Source organism: Asterias rubens, chromosome 20 (genome assembly GCF_902459465.1).
Source record: "Asterias rubens chromosome 20, eAstRub1.3, whole genome shotgun sequence".
Lineage (NCBI taxonomy): Eukaryota > Metazoa > Echinodermata > Asteroidea > Forcipulatida > Asteriidae > Asterias > Asterias rubens.
In genome coordinates this window covers 7,811,322-7,827,273 of record NC_047081.1, presented here as the reverse complement: position 1 = coordinate 7,827,273, position 15,952 = coordinate 7,811,322, and the positions used below count along the sequence as shown (strand labels likewise).

Below are 15,952 nucleotides of genomic sequence, written 5' to 3'. Positions count from 1 at the left end.
TTGGTTGCGGTCTAAAAAAAAAAAAAAATGACGCAAATCACAGAGAAGAATAGGCCACTGAAAGTCGAGCTGGTTTTTAAGGACGGTTTTTGAGAGTGACGTTACTTCTTCCTTGTCACATTGTTGGAAAAGGGATTGCGAAAGCGGACAATACAATGGATGTGTAGGGTTTAAATGTCTTATATTTAAAATTTCTCCGAGGAGGGAAGTGCCACGGCTTGTAGAATCAATATTGATGTAAACTGAGCAAATACTAGAAAGTTCTCACTCTACGCGCTTGCATAAGTCAACATCACAAGTTCAATTCTCAACGGTGAGAAACCATTTCTCGGGCAATGACTTACGAATATTTATAAACAGTGAAAACAAAGTACGTATATAGGAAAATTTGGCCTCCAAAAGAAAAGTTCTTCCAGATCAATGTTTTATAGGGTTAGAAGCTATGGGTTCATATAGTAGTTTAAAATGAAATAAAATCAACTAAAACAAATTTGAAATGAACAACTTAAAATGAAATTAAATCAACAGTAACACAATTCGATTGAAAGCTTTAAAATAAAAACAAAATCAACTGAAACAAGATACTGAAATAAAAATAATTCTCTGTGTTTATTTAATTTGTCGTGAATGTTTTGACTTCAATTGAAGACACATTGAACATGACACTGACAAACACTTCAAAATAAAATCAACAAGAAACAAAAAATTAACTACAATGAATGCTTTTGATTTAAAATTCATCAAGTATTAAATAATAACCGACTATAAGAATAAAAGAGCAAAACCAACAATGCGAGTGTTGTCATTTCAAACGAAACGAGGCCCATTTGAGGCGATATTGGCACGTTACTTCCTCCCCCCCCCCCCCCCCCACACACACACACCCATGTTTCCATCAATTTCTGAATCGGTCCTACAGAGAAACACATAGCGAACAACTGTGTTTACTGCCACCAGCGTTTCAGAATGAAACCACTGTTTTATGTTAGTTTTGTGCTTTATTGACGCCGTTGTGTTTTTTGGCTCGGGGTTGACTGTCGGAATAAAATTATAAACCAAACTATGAACTTTAAAGTCTCTATAAATCTGTTTCATGATGGCGTGGGAAGATGCACAAACAACACTTGAAATAAAAAGGCAGTAACTTAAGCTCACTATGTTCCTATTACATACACAAGGTCAAATGTCAAGACGAGATTGCAAGCAATAACAGCGAAAGAAATAGCTCATGCTGCATAATTGAATGACTTTCGATCCAAGTTAAAGGAACACGTTGCCTTGGATCGGTCGAGTTGGTCTTAGAAAAGCATTTGTGACCGTTTGTTATGAAATGCAAATGATAAGAAAGATATTTTAAAAGTAGAATATAATGATCCACACAATTAGTATCACTCGAAAAATGCGTGGTTTTCCTTGTACCCAAAGTGTGTACCTCGTCGACAGACACGGTCGGCCATTTATGGGAGTCAAATTTGTGACTCCAATAAATGGACAACCGAGTCAGTTCGCAAAGTAAAAGGAAACCACGCAATTTCGAGGCAATTGTGTGTGGATCATTGTATTCTACTTTTAAAACATCTTTGCATTCTATAACAAACGGTTACTAACGCTTTTCAAAGACCATCTCGACCGATCCAAGGCAACGTGTTCCTTTAAAGACAGTGGACACTATTGGTAATTGTTAAGACTAGTCTTCACAGTTGGTGTATCTCAACAAATGCATAAAATAACAAACCTGTGAAAATTTGAGCTCAATCAGTCGTCGAAGTTGCGAGATAATAATGAAAGAAAAAACACCCTCCGTCACACGAATTTGTGTGATTTCTGATGCTCGATTTTCGAGACCTCAAGTTCTAAACTTGAGGTCTCGAAATCAAATTCGTGAAAAATTACTTCTTCAGAGGGAGCCGTTTCTCACAATGTGTTATACCACCAACCTCTCCCCATTACTCGTCACCAAGAAAGTTTTTATGCTAATAATTATTTTGAGTACACGTAATTACCAATAGTGTCCACTGCCTTTAAGCCTTATAAGTCTTGTTATACATTAACTTATTTTTTCCTCCATGCCTCGTTATATTTTCACTTGGGACTGTGACGACCATTTCTCAACTGCCAGTTGTAAAAACAGAGCAATATTGATTCGAATGCTAGTCTGCTAGCTAAGCTAGGCAAGACAAGAGTCGCGCGGAAGTATTTAAAGACATCTCCCAAGAGACGTCTCTCAGAGAGGATTCAAATCTCCTCCGGCTAAACTCCCAGGTCTTTCTCTTTTTGTTTCATCCTTTATGATTCACCCATTTTACCCCTAGGTATAATACAACTGGTGAGAATACCAGATAAAGGGACAAGCATTGAGATTTAAGGGATTAGAGAAATCGCCACTATTTCTCTTCTATCAGAATGGAACTCAAGACAAATCCCCTGGACACCATTTCCTCGAATGGTTATTTTTACAACTTCAAAAAGGTCACTTCCTATTATTAAAGGGGGAATTTGCATCCAGTACAGCCAATCGCAAAGCAAATTAAACTTTGCATTGTAAACTGAATAAAAACTAAAGGTTGGGAAAAAAGATAATTGAGCTGATCAACAACGAATGATATACAAATAAATACAAAATCAACTTGGGTCAATAATTGGATTAGGCTGGCTTCTGCAGTCAGGACTTTTCCCTAAATTTTGATGAAATCAGCATAATGAATTTAACATTTACACACTGTTGATCCCCTGCTGCGGAAACACAGTGACCACATTCAACCTGCTCCGGATGTAAACAATACAGGGCTTTAGTTTGGCCAATCATTGGCCGAACAAACAAGTTACTTAATCATAGACACCTTGCACATGACTTTACAAACTCATAAAGTTTAGGGAACACCTACCAGCATTGCCACTGCTTTGGAATAAAATACCCCAGACAAATTCAGCGCATACATAATAAGTTATCACACAAGCGCGAGTGGAATACGGAAAAATTTAGCGTTTCTGCGTCCAATATCACACAAGTCCGAAGGCCGAGTTGGATATGGGACGCAGACGCGCTACATTTTCCGTATTTCTACGAGCGCGCTTGTGATAACGTATTTATCTTCAAGCAAACTTGGCGCGTGACATAGAACACAATATGCAATATAGGTTTTTATCACCACTCCATTCTGCGAATCTGATTGGAGGATTGGCGCGTACTTGAAGATAAAAATCCATACAATATGCATTAATTCATCAAAGAAATTGATGATGCAATATTGCAAATAGCACAAAGGTTGCTATAATTTCAAATTGAGTCTAGTTCTTGTGCACACAACAACAATTTTGTCCGTCTTAACGATCTTCCTGTCGGTAAACTATCACAAGGGGGTTTAAAGGAAAAGCTAGCAACAGCCAACCTCTCACACAACGATGGTTTAACATCTATGATTATAAATTGCACTAATCAAGAAATTGCGATTCAGAAACTAAATGAAATAACTTCTTCTTGCATTGTGAAATCAGCAGCTAGCTTGGGAGGATTCGAACCCACAACCTTGTGATTGCAAGTTTTGCAGTCTAACCACTGGATCAGTATCTAAATGAAATAACTTCTTCTTGCATTGTGAAATCAGCAGCTATGCTTGGTAGGATTCGAACCCACAACCTTGTGATGGCAAGTTTTGCAGTCTAACCACTGGATCAGTATCTAAATGAAATAACTTCTTCTTGCATTGTGAAATCAGCAGCTATGTTTGGTAGGATTCGAACCCACAACCTTGTGATGGCAAGTTTTGCAGTCTAACCACTGGATCAGTATCTAAATGAAATAACTTCTTCTTGCATTGTGAAATCAGCAGCTATGCTTGGTAGGATTCGAACCCACAACCTTGTGATGGCAAGTATTGCAGTCTAACCACTGGATCAGTATCTAAATGAAATAACTTCTTCTTGCATTGTGAAATCAGCAGCTATGCTTGGTAGGATTCGAACCCACAACCTTGTGATGGCAAGTTTTGCAGTCTAACCACTGGATCAGTATCTAAATGAAATAACTTCTTCTTGCATTGTGAAATCAGCAGCTATGCTTGGTAGGATTCGAACCCACAATCTTGTGATGGCAAGTTTTGCAGTCTAACCACTGGATCAGTATCTTACATTATTAAACAGTATCTAGTTGTGCATGGCAAGCAAGTACACGTTTTAGTTGTTTGTCCTCACCGATGGTAGCCGATACAACGGGTCTAGAAATACTCATGATACACAAGACTTCATTTAGCACATAACTCAGGAGCCTCCACACCAACTCAAAACAGGCATGAATGATATTTGGCCGTTAGAAAAAAGTAACGATATTTTATCAAGTACGAGGGCTGATCTTAATGTACACAAGGTGACATCTTCAATGGACTTTTCAGACTATTCAATCACAATTTGTTTGATTTTTCTCAAACGCAAAAAAAAAAGAGCGGAAATCAGACTTAAGTAGGAATATTATCGTTCCTAACAAAATACAATGAAATATGCTAAGTTATTTGTTACACGAATCAAACAAATGAGACTTTAAAAACCCCTTAATAATCAGACAAGGTCAGCTTGGTAAATATGTACCAACCGGTATGTCATTCCATAATGAAGGTGCAATGAAGTTGAAAGTGCATAGACTTTTGTAGAAACTTTATTTTGCCGAGGTCAGTAAGTAAAGATTGGCCAGCAAAACGAAGAGGACAAATAGGAATAAAGAGGGTCAGATATTTATTTGATTTATCTAAACCAATAAACGGCAGCGTGGCACAGACATTGTTCTACCACCAACTCCGACTTAATCAAAATATATCCGTGCAAAAATATATTTCAAGCTCTTTTGTAATAACAGTATACATTGTTTGTACTTGTTAACCTTTGTTGTGTTGTTGTTAAGCTCTTTGAGAAAGACTCGGTTAGGGTCAAAACGTAAGGCAACTTTCTATTGTTTTCCCTTAAAAATTTACACTGAGACAAAACTCAATAAAATGTGGGCATTTGTGTATCTACAAAGCATTGTAAAAGTACAACACATTTTTATAATTATTGGCAACTAACTGAAGCCCCGTGTAGGGGGGGGGGGCATCAGTTATAAATTGAATCATCTACACCAATCAGCAGCAAGGAACAGACGCTGTTCTATCACCAACTCCCGAGTTAATCAAAAATACCCAAGCGAAATTATATTGAGACGCTAAATGTAGAGATTTGTGTTTCTATAGCAGCATTGAAAAAGTACGAGACATTTCTGTAATTACTGTCAACCAACAGTTGTCTCTAATTGACAGTTGTCTCTAATTGTGTGTTGGATGACCAGGAGGGGGTGGGGGTGGGGGAGGAGGAGGGGGCGGGGGAGGGAACTGCATGTACGAATATGACGGAGGTGGTTGTTGGTAAGAGTAAGGTGCAAAGGGGGGTAGAGGTACGGAAGATGGAAAGTGCCCGTAGTGCTGAGGAGGAGGTTGATGTCCTTGGGGTGGTGTCGGGTTCCCAAACGGCGGATTCCCGAACCCGCCCTGTTGCCATTGACTCCAATAATCAAAGTCACCGTGGGGATAACCACCACTAGGATTACCTGAATACTGATCTGGAGTATAAGATACTCCCTGCTGATGAGATGAAGCTTGGTAATGCCTCGGATCTTGAATCCGTCCCGGTGGAGGTCCCTGGAACTGAGGGGGTCTCATCGGTGACTGAGACATACCCCTCCCCCTTGATGGATGAAAGGGTGGGCGTGACCTCCCACCACGACCCCATCCCCCTCTTCGGTGATTGTTTGATTCTAAGATACAAAAGAAAAAAGTAGAGTATTTTGAAAAGATGATGTCGATTAAAGGCACCGGACACTATTGGTCATTACTCAAAACAACTTACAGCTCCCTCTGAAGTAACTTAGTTTTTTTAGAAAGAGGTAATTTCGCACTCAAATATTAAAATTTTGTTAGACATCTAAAAGCACAAACAATTGTGAAACAAGGATGTTTTTCCTCTCATTATTCACTTGCAACCAATCAAGTCTAAATTTTCACAGATTTTCTTTTTTTTGGTGGATATGTTGGGATACACTCGGGAGATTACTGGTCTTTAACAATTACCAGAGGTGTCCAGTGCCTTTAAAGGCAGTGGACACTATTGGTAATTACTCAAAATAATTATTAGCATAAAACCTTTCTCGGTGACGAGTAATGGGGAGAGGTTGATAGTATAAAACATTGTGAGAAACGGCTCCCTCTGAAGTGACGTAGTTTTCGAGAAAGAAGTAATTTTCCACGAATTTGATTTCGAGATCTCAGATTTAGAACTTGAGGTCTCGAAATTAACCATCTAAACGCACACAACTTCGTGTGACAAGGGTGTTTTTTTTTCTTTCATTATATTATCTCGCAAGTTCGATGACCGATTGAGCTCAAATTTTCACAGGTTTGTTATTTTATGCATATGTTGAGATACACCAACTGTGAAGGCTAGTCTTTGACAATTACCAATAGCGTCCACTGCCTTTAATGTAGCTGGTCATTGATACTCAATAAATCATCACCGTGAGGCCATCATCATTCTTCTCTATTTGTAACTCAAGGTATAATTCAAGGCAGTCCATCACAGCAGTCAAGTTTAACAAGAATTAACTGCATTTGTGAATCAATTACAGACCTACAGCCATGTCAGGAAAAAGGTCAATTCACCAAAGTGCATCTTACCATGGTAACCGGGATCCCGGTTTGATGAGCCTTGATGTCTTAATGGTTGGTTCTCAGTTGTTGACATGGCAACGCCCTGCGAGTTATCTCCCCTAGATATAGGAAACGAAAACATGTCATCAATTTCAAATTAGCGGCAGGTTCTTGGAAACAACCTTAAGAGGAGCTTTGCAACTTTGGATCACAATTATTTTGACACCTCCCTAAAAACTTCCCTGCTAAAATTGACGAGATGGCTGGAGCAGCAGTATGGTTTTGAAGAGATCTCATGCACAGGAAGTCATTTAAGAAGGGCGCCTTTGGCTAGAGGTCAAAAGAAGGTCGTCATTGGCTCACGCTTTGTGCTGCGCATACAAGATTTTCTTTTTCCATTGTATCGTTACCATTTCACCTCTACGATGGCGGCGTGATGATGTTAATGGCCTAAGGTCCATTCTTTTAAAATTTGCAAATTTCACAAGATACTCTTAGCATCTTGAGTAAAATGGAGGAGAACAGTTTGTGCCATGCCTTTTTGAAGACTTCATTATATTTAAAAAGGTACATGCAAACAAACTTGGTGGTGTTCATGTCAACTTTTTGTTAATGTCAAATGATCGCAATATTTTATGCTCTTTATTCACTGCACAAATATTGCGACTCATAATAATTAATACGGAAAGATCGGATTCCATTCTTGTCTTACCATCGGGGTTGACGATGATCACTGTTCCAGACAGAAAAGAGTCTCAGGTTTTTAAAGGTTCAAATTAAGACACTAGGATGCGACTGAAAAAGCATAACAGTTCTACGCATCGTCGGCCACAAGAAAAGGTCAAACTAATCAGCCAGTGATCATGCGGCTTCTAATCAACAAGATACATTGACCTATTGACTTCTTTCGCAGAGATAGGTTGCAGACGAATCAAGCAACTTTGGCTATGGCTACAGTCATTGGATGTAGCTGAACTAGCCACTGTTACCATAGCCACTAGAAAAATCATTAATTTGGACACTGCTTGATAAAAGTAACATTCTTTAAAAACAAACAAATTTTTGAACATGGGATAATAATGATAATAATGCTTGGTTCCCACAGTGCTTTACTTACCACCATCTTATAATTTTAACGGCAAGTTTGTCAGTGTTTGTTTAACCATAAGACCTATTTATATGGCGTTTTGTAGCTGAGGGGTTCAGCACACTAGACTCAAGCTCTGATATTTCTGATCAGCAGAGTGAGGGTTTGAGTCTCGGTCACTTGTGTATTGATTTTAAAGCAAGACACTTGGCCAGTATTGCTCTGTCCTTCTGATAAGAACCCAGTTGTGCACTTGTAAGAAGGAGTTCACCCAGGGGTTTATTTCACAGAGATAGTCACAACTTAGGACTTGTCCTAGGTAGTTAGGCCGAGTAAAAAAACAAACATGTTTCACGTCCGGGTTTTTCAAAAAAAGGACAAAGAGAGGCTTTTTATTTTTTATTTCAAGATGGCCGCCTTTCTTTGTTAAAATTTCAAATATCCATTGTTTTTTCTACTGCTGGAATACACAAAACATTAGTGAAACAATTTAGTCGAGGCATTCGGACGAGACATTCAGAGTGTTTTTGCTGAGATCATTTAAAATAACCCTATTTCAAAAATAATATAAAACATTAAACAAATAAAAAATAAAATAAAAAATAAAATAAAAAAGGAGGCGGCCTGTAAAAAGGAAGCGGGCGGGGACGCTAAGCATGTTTCTTTTTTTACTTGGCCTTATGTAGTCATGACCGGTAAACCCGAGACCAAGACCAAGACTTTCCTGCAAAAATTGCCGTGATAAAAAAAAACTTTAGAATAAAACTCATGCCCATGGCATCATTTGAGAAAGGGCTTTGGACAAGGGATGTTTCCCTGCCAAACTCCAGAAGTGGGAAACCGAGGAATGTTAGGAAAGTCTGGATCTGGATATTACACTCCGATAAAAACTGATACCCGCATCGCATCAGAGTTTTATGACCTGACCAATGACCTAGTGGAAATGTCTTAAGTGTGCTTTGATCGCTGTCTTGAAGGCTTTGTAGTCTTTTAAGTCTAGGATATTGTGGGGGGAGTCCATTCCAGTGTGAAAGTTTTCAAACTAAAAACGCAATGGAGTACAAACATGAGGTGAGACCTACCTTTGCCTCTTGCGTTTGTCAGCTTTCTTCTTAGCTCTGATCGCTCGTTCCTTTTCATCGTCGCTGAAGTCCACGCACTCCGCCGGTGGCTCTTCATCATTTTCCCATGATGCATCAGATCCCTTTATCCTAGCAGATGTAAATTTGATGCAAATTAATGCAAGACAGAAATTATATGCTTTCAAGAACAAATCTGTTGTTCAATTTGGTTCCTTGAATATTAGTGTTTCTTTAATGTGATTCGGATACAGGGTACACGTCGATAGCAGTGAAAAGTATATCGAAGGTCTAGTCTCACTTTAGGGTAGAGACGTATATTGGGAGAGTAACAATAATTTGCAATTACAAGATACCTTGTTCCACAAGGAACGCACGGGTGAACACGGGGTGCCAGACTAGTTGTAAGTCCCACTTTCCTGTAAAACTTTACTCCCATAAAAAAATGGCAGACCGTGTTAGTCGACGAGGTAAAAAGAAAACCAGACAATTTCAAATTTCGAGGCATATTTGTGTAGATCATTGTATTTTACTTTACAACATCTTTTAAAAGACCGACTCGACTGATCCAAGGCAACGTGTTCCTTTAACTTAAAGTATTGTCAAATTCTTGGGAAAGCAAGCGTGAACAACTGTATTTTAACTGTCTGCTGGAAGAGAGTGGTGTTGAGCATTTGTCCGAGGTCTTCAGGAAGTGATTTCCAGAGTCCTGGCGCTATGTTGGGAAAGGTCCGATCCCCTTAACTGGCCTACAGAGTTTGAGGAACATGAAGTGTATTGGTGATAGATCTAAGGAGCTTCAAGCAGCCGGAAGCTCAAGTCCCAAGCCAGAGCCGGATAACGAGCCGTGATTTTTAAAGAAAACAAACTCTAAAGCTAAGGTAAATATTTTCTGGATCAGAAATAAGATGCATGGGTTATGCCTCCCAACAGGTAAGCTGCCTCATTTTATAAATACGCACTGTTTGAGTTTCTGCGTGAAGACGTAAGAGGTGATGTCTTGAACCCCAGGAGCAAAGAAGACGGGCATCTTCAGCTCAATCTTAAGATTGACGATTTCACTCGGACTGTTGAATCTTACAGTGTAGAGCGGACATGGCACTGGGCCAAACACTTCAAAAACCTACAGGGAAAAAGACAAGAGTGATTACAAATTTAGGAAAACAGTCAAGTCTTGGACACAAAAAAAAACAGCTTAGCATAATAAAATTATGTTTTCCAGAATAAGGTTACCAGCCAACCACGTCACATGTACAATTTATGTCTGGTGGTATCCTGCTCATTTCTGCTAAGCAGCTCTATGAAATTGGGCCCTGAGCTCAAATTTGGGGAGAAACCGACCAGAACGCAGGACTTGAAGCTCAGAATCTTTACTGGACCAGAATCAAGACCTGAACACCAGGGCCCAATTCCATAGAGCTGCTTACTAGCAGCTAAGCATAACACAATTATGCTTACCAGAATAAGGTTACCAACCAACCAAGTCACATGTACCATTTATGACATGTGGTATCCGGCGCCATTCTGGACCAGAATCAAGACCTGAACCCCAGAGCCCAAATTCATAGCGCTGCTTAAGCACAAAGAGCAGCTAAGCATGACAAAATTATGCTTACTAGAATAAGGGTACTAGCCAACCATGTCACATGTACCATTTATGACATGTGGTATCCTGATCATTTGTGTCAAGCAATATTTTCTGCTAAGAAGCTCTATGAAATTGAGCCCGTGGCTCAACTTTGGGGAAACAGTGCACAAGAACGCAGGACTGTAACTCAGAATCTTAGATGGACTGGAACTTTATTTACAAAACCAGAATCAGACTAAAAAGAGATAAGAATCAAAACGAGAACATGTTTTTATCATCTAAACTGTCTTAAGAGAAGATTGATATCTTCTGGTTTAGGGGTGATACTCATATTGAAAGATATTTGTGATACTCAAACTCAACAATTGAACATCATTCTTGCGAGACAATGTTCAATTGAAAAAAAAAAAAAGACCACCATATTGGTTTTGGAATTGGTTCAAGGTTGCTTACCACTCCAATGGCCTGTCTGTCTTCTCTGAACAGAACCGTGTCTGCATCGATGGCAGTCGTATTGTGATCTGATTGAATTACAACTGGGACAAAAAATATAACACAAGTATTAAGTATCCTGAAAACAACACTTGGAGAGTATTAGACCGGAAAAGCACTATTACAGAAAATTATGTTGGATTCATTTAAAGGCACCGGACACTATTGGTACAAGTAATTACCCCAAATTATTGTTAGCATAAAAAAAAATACTTGGTAATGAGCTGTTGATAGCATAAAGCATAAAACATTGTGAGAAACGACTCCCTCTGACGAATTTATGTAGTTTTTGAGAAAGAGGTCATTTCTCACTCAAATGTTTAAAGTGAATTTGAGACCTCAGCTGAGGTATCAAATTCAAGCATCTGAAAGCACACAACTTGTGCGACAAGAGTGTTTTTTCTTTCATTATTATCTCTTAACTTCAAGGACAAGGTGAGTTCAATTTTTCACAGGTTTGTTATTTTATGCATATGTTGAGACACACCAAGTGGGAAGACTGGTCTTTGACAATTACCAAAGGTGTTCAGTGCCTTTAAATGTGGATGTGTAAAGAGATTCCAGTCAACCCTTGTACTATCTAACACCCATAAGTGCTCAACGCAGCAGTCAGTTGGGAAAATAGAATGTGCTGAGGATGACCTCGGGAGTCTAAGCTTTAACCATAGCGCTTGAAGCAGACAATACTTGTACAAATGTATATTATAACACACCTCTTGCTAGCTCTGTATTCTGGTTGGCTGGAATACGGTCAAGTGGGGTTAACTAAATAGGCTAGTGCTTTAGATTTGCGCCACCATGAACTACACATTCTTCAGGACACCAGGCGTGCGTTGTTTGAGGGAAATAGTTCCCCATGCGGGTAAAGTCTTGAACAAAATTAGTGGTAACAGCACCCTCTCGTGATGTGAACAGTGCACAGCAACTTAAAAACAGAATCTGGGGAAACTAAAAGGGTTCTTTTAATTGTTAAATCGCTTTTGATTAAATTGCTCTTAGGTAAATTGTTCATTTAAAACAGATTAGTAAAACCCTGCACTTCTAACTTCGCAAACAGACTGGTATTGGGTGCGTTTGATTAGCTTATCTGGGTCCACCCTGTGGTACTCACTCGGGTGAGCCCATGAAAAGAACTTATCGAACGATCACACTCACCCTCTCGTGGTGACGTCATGCACTTCGGGTCACCCCAAGTGACCCACTCCACAAGCAGGGCACTGGGGGCTGACCTGGGCGAGCCCCTAGAACCACGTCAAAGCTATTTGAACACCAGGGGGAAACCGGGATCGACCCAGGGAAGCTAATCGAACGCACCCATTATTTGGTCTCTAGTGCACATCTGTTTCTCTTCGGGCCTGTGAGTGACCAGGAGAGGGACCTATTAGAGTCGCTCACAGTCTCTCGTTAGATAGACATGCATCAGTGACCTCACTACCAGTTCTTATATATGAGTATAAAATTCTCACCAAGTTGACCAATGACGCTTGAAACTTCGCCAATTCTCTTAATCTCTTCATTGGAATCTAGAACAACGTCAACCAGCTCCACCTTGGGTAAATCCTCCAATGGGAAAAAAATCAAATAAATTTGCTAAACTTAAAAATTCCAAACTTCTGACTTGATAAACAAACACATTATCAAATATAACACATTCCTGATAAAAACAGTTTGCTCGAGAGGCTGTAAGGAAAACCCTGCAAAATTTTAAAAGAAATTATTAAAATTATTTTTTTTTCAAATTCTTGAGAAACCTTTTACATAAATGTTCATCATTGAAAGAAAGACTTGGTGAAGCTGAGAACTTACCTTGATGAGAACCTCCTTGAAGGTAGATGGAGGCGGCGAGAGACGACCTGGATGTTCATCATCGCTATCAAGAAAGAAACAAAGAAAGGAGACTGTTGAATCACAGAGTTTTTGTTATGAATGGCCTTTTGTCAGGGTTGTGGCCGAGCAGTCTACATGTACATAGTTCACCCAACCCGAGCTCTGGTGCTGTCAGCAGCAGAGTGTGGGTTTGACAAAGAGTGGGTTCGTACCCTGTCATGAGAATGTGCAAAAGTTTACTTAAAAACAGGAATATATAACATATTCTGCTTTGATAGACTAAAACTCTGATCTTGATTTTTTCTTGTTTTTTGTTTTACCTGTCAATGACGCCTCTATAGCGAGGGTGCCTGTCATCATCGTCAGAACTTGAAGAATCACTACTTGTGTCTGTCGAGCTTGAGTCCTCTTCAGTTTCACTTTCATCGTCAGATGATGACGACGATGATGAGGAAGATAAGGAGCTGTTGATGCTTTTATCTGTTTCTTGAACTTGCATAATGTTCTCAACAACTACTTCATTGTCCTCTTGTTTAGTTGTCACAGTATAGGGAGAGTTTTGTGATTCGCTGACACAGCTTGACAGGGCTTGGTTAATATCGACACTAATGTCGGGAAAAACATCTCCTTTACTGTCCATTTGACACACTGACGACTGTGGCTCTGTGAGAGTTGGTGCAACATCTAGTGTGGTGCACTGTTTGGGATCTGAGATGCAGAAATTATTATCTTGAGGCTCTTGTTTAATTGTTATAATCTCTTTATCACATTCTGGAATGATGTCTCGATGTGATTGAGGAATTTGGTCTTCCTCATCCATCTCCATTGTTCTGTATCTTCAAGAAAAAAAAAGAAAAAATATTTGGTTGGTTTTAAAATTTATCACATTATATATGTTGTTGTTTTTCCTTGACCAGGCACTATAAATTCAAATAACAGTTAAATAAAAAAGTTTTGCCTAATGAAAGATAATATCAATTTGTTATTATGACTAACTAAAAGGATAGATCTACAAGTTCTCTTTTATGCCCACAGTCAGACTATGGAACGCACTCCCTGCAGACGTCGTCATCGCTCCCATCAGTAACTGTCTTTACTTTAGGTCACTCACACATCTGATCGTCATCTGACCACACCCATAGATAAGTTTCAACTAGTGAGTTGCTTTTACTGGCACCTCCTTAGCTTTTATACATCATCAAGAAGTGGACTTTGTCGAGAACCTGCGTTGCCGTAGATGAAACATGATGAAACCCATGCCAATCCCAACCACCCTAACCATCATGTCTAACTCTAAAGTAAAGAGTAAGAGTAAAAGTTTAAACACAGGCCACAGCTACGTACAGTAGTACACCGATCGATGCGTTGTAGCTCATGTGGAGCAGTGACAACCTGACCTGACTGCACCTGACCAAGACTAGGGTCCTAGGGTAACAAGCCCCCCCCCCCCCCCCTACTTCTAGAAACTATAAGGCTCCCCTATGATGAGCCTTACAGGGGTCACATATTTAGGTTTTTTTTAGCGCTATACGTTTTTCAAATCAGCGTTGATGGGTGAAAGTGAGACGAGAGTAGGATGGGGAATGCTCAATAGGTGTACAGAGTATACAGGAAACTTCAGTTCTGGCTGGCTAACGCCCGGTTGCAAAACTTTCACCCATCAACACTGATTAATGATTTGAAAAACGTATAGCGTTAAAAAAGCCCTAAATATGTGACCCCTATATTAGGCTCACAGGGGAGCCTTATAGTTTCTAGAAGTACCCCCCCCCCACATCCCAAGTTTATTTAAATATATATATATAACATTTAAAATTAAATGAAACTTTTTAACTTTTCCCCATCCATCCATATATCCTGCCATATTTTACTTTCTTTTACAGTTTTATTAATAAATTGGAGAGCAAAGGTGCTGGCAGGATATGGAAAGGTTAGTTTTTCCACTAAACTCTTTGTAAACAAAACTTGAACTTACATGGAATGCTTGTCAATGTTAGCAAAAGAAAGTAGTTCTTCAAAAGGTCCGCACAGCAGTTGAAACTTGCAACACGTCCCACCACCACCACGAGCAAAACAAGCGAGGTCTAAAAAAAAAAACAAGCACATGTGTTTTTGTAAACTGCATACAAACGTGCACACAGGTCTCGTCTCCCAACCAGAACATTATCCTTTGCACTAAGTTAACGGAACAGAACCAGACTGTAGCGAACTGGACATTACAATTTAACTGAGGGCGCACTGCAAAATTTTCTCGTGATCTTGCCCTCAAGAAAGTAACGGGAAAAAAAGAGTTGAAACATTTTCATGTGTGCCAAAATAATATTGTCATTCCAAACATACTGAATAAATCAATGTTTTGACTTGCGAGACTTTAAACAATCTGACCAGTGAAATTAATGTATATATTTTTACATGAGCATTATATTCATTTTTGTTAGCCTACAAAAAAATTATTATATAATAACACTGTGAAATTAAAGGCCCAATCGCCTTTGGATATCTTCATTGTCGCCTTTGGAAAACATATTATTATCCAAATCCAAAGAAATACCTTCGGTGGCGACGGCTGCCTTAGAGGAATAAAGAACCGGTACAAAATGTAGTGATCAATGAATTACTTAATTTAAATTTTTAGAAATATAGTTCTGTTTATTATTAGTTTTATTATGTCTAATAATATAAATTTGGCAAATTCAAACTACAAGCAAAGTATACGAATAGGATAAAACTCTTAAAAACATATACAAAATATAGGCCCCCCTAGTTATAATTAATAAAAACTAATTCAATTTTTGGCTTTTGAGTTTTTTTCCAAGGTAAGTTTGCTTTGTACATATTTAATCTTAATTGATCAAAAAGGCAATGTCAATTAATTGTCAATCAGTGAAAGTGCACAGACAGTTCAGGGTCAAATAAAAGCTCCCTTTTACAATCAAAAGGAAACAAAAATAAGAAGGTACAGAAAAGAACCCAAAAGTACACGTGTACATTACTCAGAGAAAACTTACTCAGAATTGAACCATCGGGGCGTGACTTATCCTAAATATAAGTTGACCTTAAAAGATAACCTTTCGACTCAGAAGGCAAACAAAAGCTCTTTTATTATTCACTCTCACCGACCTCCAAAGGGTACACCAGTCGCCGAAAGATAACAAAGGCGGGGTATTGTTATGCTAAACATGCTCGCCTGTGCGGTTTGGGGGAAGGTTTGTAC

At 39.0% G+C, this 15,952-nt stretch overlaps 1 protein-coding gene across 1 annotated transcript; it reads right to left on the bottom strand.

The window, feature by feature from the left end:
- Positions 1-5,288: 5,288 nt before the first annotated feature.
- Positions 5,289-14,836, bottom strand: LOC117303989 (H/ACA ribonucleoprotein complex non-core subunit NAF1-like). The gene is made up of 9 exons (XM_033788460.1): positions 14,714-14,836; positions 13,059-13,574; positions 12,718-12,781; positions 12,378-12,471; positions 10,873-10,955; positions 9,794-9,954; positions 8,835-8,963; positions 6,693-6,784; positions 5,289-5,776 (listed from the first exon to the last, which is right to left on the bottom strand). The coding sequence occupies exons 2-9, from the start codon at positions 13,562-13,564 to the stop codon at positions 5,289-5,291; spliced, it is 1,617 nt and encodes a 538-aa protein (XP_033644351.1). The 5' UTR covers positions 13,565-13,574; positions 14,714-14,836.
- Between the last annotated feature and the right edge of the window lie 1,116 nt (positions 14,837-15,952).

Excerpts from the sequence above, each read along its gene's own strand:
- LOC117303989 (XM_033788460.1), bottom strand. The coding sequence starts at position 13,564 with ATGGAGATGGATGAGGAAGACCAAATTCCTCAATCACATCGAGACATC. Across the intron at positions 9,955-10,872 it reads ACAGACAGGCCATTGGAGTG|GTTTTTGAAGTGTTTGGCCC; the intron begins GTAAGCAACCTT and ends TTTTCCCTGTAG. Across the intron at positions 6,785-8,834 it reads GACAAACGCAAGAGGCAAAG|GGGAGATAACTCGCAGGGCG; the intron begins GTAGGTCTCACC and ends TCCTATATCTAG.